At 43.8% G+C, this 9,028-nt stretch overlaps 1 protein-coding gene across 5 annotated transcripts in view; it reads left to right on the top strand.

The window, feature by feature from the left end:
* The first annotated feature begins 903 nt into the window (after positions 1-903).
* gria4a (glutamate receptor, ionotropic, AMPA 4a) overlaps positions 904-9,028 on the top strand; it is a 113,176-nt gene continuing 105,051 nt past the window's right edge. For all 5 annotated transcript variants that reach the window (XM_084351685.1, XM_084351684.1, XM_084351687.1 and 2 more), the window contains exons 1-2: positions 904-1,315; positions 3,592-3,750. In XM_084351685.1, coding sequence (XP_084207811.1) covers positions 1,222-1,315; positions 3,592-3,750 — 253 coding nt within the window. In that variant the 5' untranslated portion in view covers positions 904-1,221. The remainder of the gene's footprint in view (positions 1,316-3,591; positions 3,751-9,028) is intronic.

Genomic DNA, 9,028 nt, shown 5'->3' with positions numbered 1-9,028 from the left:
CCGTGTAACTACGGTTCCCAGACCGTCTGTCAGTTTTACCGACCAGCTACCGGCAGGCGAGATGAAACGACTCCGTGAATGGGACACGGCTGTAACGTAATGCGCTCTCACCGAATCTGCTCCAGGCTGTGATTCCTCTTCAACCTTTTATTCTCTTATTTTAAGCCTCGCACAATATAATTCATTGATTTGGTCATGAGTGATCCTGCTGTTTTCTCCCCAGATGTTTGCGCTCATGAGGTCGTGACGTTTAACATGTACGGGGATGTTGTTGGCGGCTCCCCAGGGCGCCATCAGCGTCCCGCAGCTGTAGGTTCCCTTCAACGCACCAATGCGTCACGATGGATCGGGTTTGTAATGCAATTAGTTAGGCGCAGGAAGAAGCTCTCTCCTCCCAAGTCTCCCAAAACATCCGAAAACACAACAAATCAGCAGTTCTCATTTGCCATTTCCTCTTTTCACCTGAAACACTTTCCCCTTTTTTGCTTTACGCGCATTTATGTTGTGTGACAGAAAAAATGTGAATTCTGTCACAGCTCACACAGAGGGGGGGGGGGGGGGGGGGGGGGGCGACCACGACTACGAAGTAGTGTGCGCAAACACGCACGCACACTCGCGCGGATCTTTTTTTTTTTTTTTGCGGGGGGCTTTTCCTTACATGAACCCCGACCAAGCCTTATCAATAGGCTACAGCCGCGAGATTCAGCGTTACAGCAAGTTAAAGACGGCAGGCAGGGAAGGGGAAAAGTGTGAGATGGAGAAGAGAGAGGAGGAGAGGGGGAGAGAGAGAGATAGAGAGAGAGGGGAAGCGGAGTGAGGGTGTGTGGGTGAGAGAGCAAGAAAGAGAGAGACGGGGCGCGCATGTCCAGTGCGTCCATGCAGACTGTTCTTCCAGCTCGCCAATCATTCGAGCGACTTTCCCCACTCTTTCTCCCTCCGTCTTTACATGTGCGCCCGACACACCACCACCACCGCCACCACCACAGCTCTCTCCCGAGCGGACACTGCAGGGGAAGAAACCAACGAGCCCACCATGGAATAGGAATACAGCCGGGACCAAAACGGGGGAAAATAAACCTCTCTCATCTTTCTTCCTTTCTCCCTCTTTTTTTTCTTTTTCTTTTCTGACGCCTCTCTCGCATCTCCCCCCCGCACCACCACCACCACCTTCTCTCTCGATGTCTCTCAACAGTTTCTGAAGGGATCGAAGGAAAGGAAAACATGAGGATTAATATTTTTTCTTGGCACTTTCTCGGGGTGTATTCCGCCCTTTGGGGGCTGGCGACGGGGGCTTTCCCCAGCTCGGTGCAGATAGGTGAGTTGGAGGATGGCTCGGTTTTTACGCACGGACACTCACATCTGACACACTACACTGCATATTAGTGGATTTGAGCGGACCAAGGGAAGGTGGAGGCTGGCGCACCGGGACTCTCTTTAACACACAAAATCACTGAAAAACTCCAGAAAGATTCCCTCAGGAAACACACATTTCCTTGCGGTGCATCAGTTCCTTCCAAGATATTTTGCGTTAAGGGGAGACTGGCGCGTCTCCTCTGCTGCTGTGACTCATATGGTTCATAAATGCACTAACTCTTCCACTCCATCCATCCTTTTACTGTATTTGCGTGTATTTTAAAGGCTGTTCTGCGCTCATGAATGTTTCAGCGAGCTTTGTTCCCCTTCTCGTCTTCTTCACTGTTTAGACACTGCAGCATTCTCCCTCTCTCTCTCTCTCTCTCTCTCTCTCCCTCTCTGCCCTCTCCCAGTCACCCTCGTGTCAGTGCAGTGTCTTATAGATCAGAGATAAAGTTAACTCAATCTGAATTAACCACTGGTTTGCTCTGTGCATATGGACCACACATGCATTGAATTCCCTCCTCTCTCCCTCTCTCTTTCTTACACACACACACATACACACACACACACACACACACACACATTCCTACAGGCATGTGTGTGATAATGAATGCACTGCATCACTCCTTGCAGGGGGGCAGCTGGGAGGTCCTATAATGAGATTCGGCTCCTTGACTCTGTCTCGCTGCAGCTGCCAATAAACTTAATACGCTAAATATTTTCTGCTTGGCACACACACACACACATACACACACACACACACATAGAGGTTTCACATGCATGTGCACACCAAGTCATAAAAATGCATACATGCTCTGCACACATCATGCACGAGCAGCATGTGGGTGCACAGGGGAGCCAAATGCACATACATCCCCTGAGCGTATGGAAGCACACACATGCACTCTTTCCTCCTCAAACACTCGCACAGGATCATCCACCGGTGATCCTCCGGTTCACTCGAGGAGTCATTTGCATATCTCTGCATTGCACACAAGTGTAATGTCAGTGGGTATGGAAGCACACACTGCTTCTCTATGCATGAGTGCGTGTGTGCAGAAGAGACGGGGACTGCCACAGATGAGAATGTTTGTGAAATGTCTTGGAGAACCTGGTGCAGTAAGGTGTCAGGCGTATCTCGACTCCTCATCTGGTGGAAGTCGAGTGTGTGGACGTGTGTGCGCTCTGCCCCAAAACAGGAGAGTTTAATGAATTATTCCTTTTAATGTACATGCACTCGGGATGCGATGTCTTGGCGTAAGCTTGTGTCAGGCTTTATAATGAGAAATTCTGAGATACACACAAAAAAGGAAAAAAAAATCAGAGGATAATGCAAACTTTCAGCATGAAAGACACACGGACACACACATGAGTGACATGTTATGTAGTGACGACTGCTCCGTTCAATATGCTCTGCCTCTGGACTCCTCCCCTGTCATCTTTCCTCCCTCCCCTCTCTCTCCTGATGCGATGTCAAGGCTTCGCAGTCTGCTAGTGTAATCCAATTCGGCTGAGTTGAGTCTGATTCAGTTAAACTTAAGTCACATCAGTTCAGTTCAACCTACCGTGAGAAGCAACGCAGAAATAATCTATAGAATTAGCAGAAGAAACCCGTTCGTATCAGAGATATCCGCAGAAATACAACCAGTCAACACTAAGGAAGAAGACCATTATCTTTCTCTCTCTTCTATTATTCTCCCGTCTCTAATCCTTCATTTTTGTCATCCTGGACGTATTGAGGGACTCTCATCTTTAAAGGCCAACTGATACTTAGCCCCCGCCTCCCTCTCCCCTTTCTTTTTGCATCCTCCTCCTTTATTTCGCTGACACCTTCTGATCTGCTTTTCTTTTGTGTCCCCTCCGACTCATTACCTCTTTGCCTGCCCTTCCTGTCCACTTCTCTTTTCTCTGTCCCTCTCTGTCTTCCTCTGATTTCATCAATGAAATGTGCAGTGTGGGTATCACCAAGTGTGTTTTGTGCTCATGTTAATGTGCGAGGATGTGCCGAAAGACAAATTACCTTTTGTTACAAAGCTAATGAAGATCTTGGCTTTCTCTCTCTGTTTTCTCTGCCCTCCCTCCCTATCTGTCTTCCCTTCCCCACATTACTCTCCTTCTTCCTGTCTCTCTCACCACGCTCCCTTCTAACCCCTCTCCGCCCCACAATAACTCACTTCCTCTCCTCTCCATCATGCTCCTCTCCTCTCTGCCCTCTCTCTTTGTCGCTCTCTCCAGGTGGGTTGTTCATTAGGAATACTGATCAGGAGTACACAGCGTTTCGACTAGCTATCTTCCTTCACAACACCAGCCCCAATGCTACGGAAGCTCCCTTTAACCTGGTCCCACATGTGGACAATATAGAGACCGCCAACAGCTTTGCTGTCACCAATGCATGTAAGTATTTAAACGTGTGTGACTGAGAATGAGGCTCTCTCTGACTTCCTTTGTCTCTCGCTCTCTCTCTCTCTGTTTGTTTTTCGGTCACTATCCTGTTGGATGAAGATGGTTTAATTAGGAACCTGAGTTGTTTAAAGAATCAGACTGCAGCTACTTCATCTCTGTCATGCACAGAGCAGCAGCTGAGTGGTCTGTGGCGGTGGACGTGGTTTAAAAACTGGCTTTTCTGCAACAGCTGCTGAACAAAGTGTCATTTTGAAATGTTGATTTTAGACTCTGAAGTACATTTTAATGATCCTGCGTAGAACAGCAATTATGGCCAATACACTTATTTTAATCATACTTTTGCTGCTTAGATGTTATTCACATCTATTCCCATGTAGCACCATCCCATCTGCAAAAAAAGCAATCGCACAGATTCCAATTACAGCTTGATACAACTATAAAATTAATCTTGGAACAGTTGCAGACAGTGATGAAAAAGGCTCCTTTGTGTTCAGAACAGAGGGGGAACAGTTGGTACTCGTGTCCTCTCTGATCTGTTGAAGGATGACAGCTAATCTTTCACCGTCCCCGTATGATCGCTGGGAGTTGAGATCTAATCTGTCACACTCCCTCATGACCTGGAAGCCTGAGAGAGAGTTTGTGATGTTCGTTCTGGAGAGTCAGTGTTAACAAGGCTGTGTGGGCAGTGGCCAGGCTGCCCACTCTTCCCTAGGGATGGGTTAGATGCAGAGTTTCACTATGTTGTACTGAAATGGATTGTATGTGACATCATAAAGATCCTCTGCCAAGTAATATCGCAGCATATTCTTAATAATATGACAAGTTACTGAAAGTATTTCTGGATTAGAGTCAACAACAGTTGTTGAGCTCTCACAGGACCTTTGGCTCTTCTTGTACTCAATCTTGGTGCCTCTGCTCGAGGTGGTGAAATAATAGGTTAGTTTTTTTGCCAACTTTTTGTTGTTACAGTCTTTTTGCACTTCTTACAAATACTGTTGTTTGTTGTACAAATGATCTTTCCAAACTGAAGCACTTCCACACTACAGAAGTTGCTCCCCTTTCAGCCATCCTTGTTTGTCGCTATGTGTAACGTTATGACGTCATTATGCCAGCGAGGCAGAACGTTGTCGTTATGATATGATTTCTTTACAGTTATATTAAAAATGATACCATCATATGTCTTGCAAGACAAAACAACATGAATGTATTAATTACCGGCGACTGCCGAGGCATCTCTGTTTGCTGCTGCCTGCCTGCAGTGATGGCAGCATGGGTAGCTGGATTAAAGACATTAGACAGTGGCTGATTGATTAAGGTACCATACTTAGACGCCGATCTTAACATTATTCAGATTTTTTATTTTATACATGCAGTATAGCAACAATATCCCGAATAGATAGTGAAGAAATAGAGAAAAAAAACTTGACCATCTGACAAATTTCAAGTGATGAAGTATTGTTATCTGTTATTGTTATTGTTAATATACTAACAACAATGTACTAGCCAGCTTGTATAATCTATTGAGAGTTGCATTAAATTGAACAGCAACAAAATGCCAACTACACATCACTTATAGAAGATCAAAATCACAATAATAAAGCAAAGCTGTTTTTTAAATCTCATTCACAACTCAAAGCAAATAGACAAAGCAGTATTTGACAAATGGGAATGAGACTGAACAATCAACTTTCTTACAAAGTGGAGCTTTAATTAATCAAATATAATTACAATAATAAGTTCTAATATTTTTGATCCACTTCTGGCAAACATCTTGGTCCTCTGAACGCCCAGGGAATCTATGTAAAGTGTACAGTCTCAGACAGGGGCACTCTTCATGAAGTAAAGGCTTGTCTATTTCACGTTGAGTTTTTTCTTAAGTTAAACTTTGGCTCTGCAGCTGGAGCAGATGAGAACTGCACAGGTTCTTCACGATGTCCTAGACATTACTGTAAAAAAGTAACGTCATAGAAAGTAAAAGTAAAAGTAGAAAATTATTCACTTCTTGGGACAGTTTGATTCAAACTCCACTGCAGCACAGCAACTTGTCTACTTCTGGTAGTTCCCCAGATTTGGGTATACTCAGTGTTAGCCATTGAAATGTTATATGTTGGATATGCTGGATAGGCAGGAATATATTCCTTTAATGTCGCGCAACACTTGTGGAAAGCATTGCAATTTACTGAAAGTGATCTGACCATATATCACCATCAACAAAACAAACAGTATTGACATCACCACAGTTACTGCTTTGCTTGCCAGGACTGTGAGATGTTCTTACTTTGCTTACTCTTGGTCTTGCTCACAGTGGTGGAGCTCTGCTGTGGCTCCCTGCATATATTCGCATGATTTAAAAAGTTTGGTTATTTGCTCTCTGGCATCTGCTGAGTGACACTGGTTTATGCCACACTGATCTAAATGCCTTTGATGTTGTTAGGTGTGTTTCTGTGTGTGCCTCGCCTTGGAGATGGGAACAAATCTCCAAAGAATACCCGTTGTGTAATTCTCCTGCTCATCTGCCTCCTGGTGAGATCTTTTCATGTCGGTGCACGAAGAGGGACTGTGGTTCTATTATTACTTTGAACAATGTCATTTAGTTTTTGAATAAGGTAAGATTATTCGCTTGCACTTTGATACAACACAAAATTAAACATTAAAGGAGCGGGGCTGAGCAGTGTGTGGTGGTTTTGTTGATTCAAGAGCATGGCACAATATGAAAATCTGATTACCTTGCTGTAAAATGTGTTCAGGGGTTTTTGCACCGGCCTTACAAGCTGAATTTCTCTAAAAAAGGTTTTGTCTCCTCATGAACATGCTCATATGGTGCATCCATCTTATTTTAGGGGCATTTCCAAGTAACTGTACTGTAGTCTTTCACCTGCTTATCTCATTAAACTTTAACAAATCGACCGCGGGGGCTGTTAACTATAGGCAGTGCAAACAAAATCAATACACTATAATACAACAATAGAGTGATATTATATCACCGTGTTTAACAAGATTAATTTAAATATCTCCAGGTTGTAAATGAAAGCTTACACAAGCTGCTCTAACGTCAAGCAAGGCAACTGCAAATGGCATTGAACTTGCTCTCAGAGGAGTGTTTCAAAGTCCGAATGATCCTGAATATCATCCAACAGTTTATTTGTGTTTGTGTGTGTGTTACGCATGAGTAAAACAAGTTAAGACATTCTATATCCCTGGGAGGTGTTATTTTAGGATTTACCTGCCGCCAAATAGAGTCATAAATCAAAACTGTGTAATGCAATTTTCCTTCCTGCCCCCAGTATTGTAGCCCCACATGAATGAATAGACTAGTTAATACAACCTACAATGATTGGAAAATTAATAGTCCATCTACCACCTCCCACCCACAAATGTAATCACCTGCTGCATCTATTTCTGCTCTCTGTTAAGCTTTGTGAGTGGGCAGGTACACACTGGATGCACATCAGGTTTCTTATGATGTAAGGGGAGGAGTATGAATTGTATGAGTGATGAATAAAGGGGTGCGCTGAGGGGGAAAAGATTGGGTACAATCAGTTCTGAATGTGCAAAACAATCCAGTAAACGCTTTACAATGTGTGCACGCGCCGCCCCCGACTGACTTAGATTTGTTACAGCGGGCGCCAGAAACCCCACTCTCCCTTTGTGCTCTCACTCCTACTTCTACTATATCCACTTAAACCCCAATGACCTGCCAGTGGTTTAGTTATAACAAATTCATGCTGTGCAGCCAAACGTTGTTAAATCCCAGAGAACTTGGTTTAAAAGCCTAGCAGACATCCTGGCGTTCCCACAGTTATCAAAAGTGTCTGGCAAAATTTGGGTGGAAATGTGTTTAATGTCATTCACAGCACATCCAGAATATCGAATGAATGTTGAAAATGATACTTTTAGATAGTGAGGAATAAACAGAATTTTCCAATCAACTAAAGGGGAAATGAGTTGTTTTTGGTCAACACATTGAATTAAACGACCGAACACGTCAACGAATTGATCAACAAAAGATTTCCATTTGTCGACCAGGGTTTATGTTCAGCGTGAGGCCAAAAGTCTATATTCACTTTTGCAGGAAAGCAGTAATTTTAGGCGAAACTGTGATGTTTTCGTAACCCTAAGGAAGTATTGGTGATTGTTTTAATGTAGTAGTCATTTTAAGCCAAACCATGATCTTTACCTAAACCTAACCAAGTAGTTTTGGTGCCCTTATTTTGAAAGTGTAACCAGACGTAGCATTAGTTGGTGACTTGACCATGGAATGAGACCGCGTTGTTTCATGGTTAGGCGAGGCCAAACACAAGAGTGACACGGTTCAACGGCGGGTCTATTACAAGGTTTGGTGCTGGAGGAATTTAGTGGCAATCCATCCAATTGTTAAAGGTACATTTCCACTGTAAACCAGTCATTTAAACCTCAAAGTGGTGCTAGAGAAACAGTCAGGGGAACACTAATCATTCTCCGGTCACCATTTACATCTGCACCCAGTTTCATGCAAATCCATCCTTAAAGACACATCAACAATTGTTGTACTGGCTGCCATGTTCCTTCAATACCTTGAACATGATGGTTAAGTTCACCAATTTGAAAGCATATTGATGCTACATCATCACAGCTAATCTCTACACTCTGTAGCCCGTTTAGCTCAGTGTTGCTAAGGTCCAGCCAAGTGCTTGCAGAGGCATTTTGGTCAGCGCCTGTTGATAGTGGCCCTTGCAAATCTAAAATGCACTGAGAGTTTCCAGACGTATTTGCATTTGTTAATTGGTCTGGTGCTGCCAGGCGGTATACGCTGTCCTGGTGCTGTGAAAATTTGCTGTGCTCAACTAATCCACCAAGTGTGTATCCATCCACAGCTCAAAATAGTCCCCAACAAATGCACAATTCATTCCTGTTTGAGTAAAGTTTGCTGAAGCTGCAGTGCCCAGCTGTTTGAGGAAATTAAGCAGCCTATTTAAAAATTAAACTCTATATTTATGACCCAATTTTAAAGATTTATGCCTTCGGTTGAAACGAATGGGCTTAGGGCTCAGAGCCACGAACAGCCGAGGGAAGTTGGACAGTTTTGAGGGAGATGGACTAACACATTGTTGGTTCTGGTCTTTTCATGGGACTTGCTGACAATGAGGAAAGTATACTGTAGAATAATGCCAGCCTTATCCTTTAAGAGGATACACATTTCTTCTCGCTTCTGTTTTACTTTAAGATTTCCTTTATTTGACTTTCTCCTCAACTACCAACTTGCCTCTTAACCATTTTCCTTCCCCGAACT

This window comes from Pagrus pagrus, assembly GCF_965226575.1.
Source record: "Pagrus pagrus genome assembly, chromosome: 4".
NCBI classification, from domain to species: domain Eukaryota; kingdom Metazoa; phylum Chordata; class Actinopteri; order Spariformes; family Sparidae; genus Pagrus; species Pagrus pagrus.
This window is presented reverse-complemented; position numbering and strand designations above follow the sequence as displayed.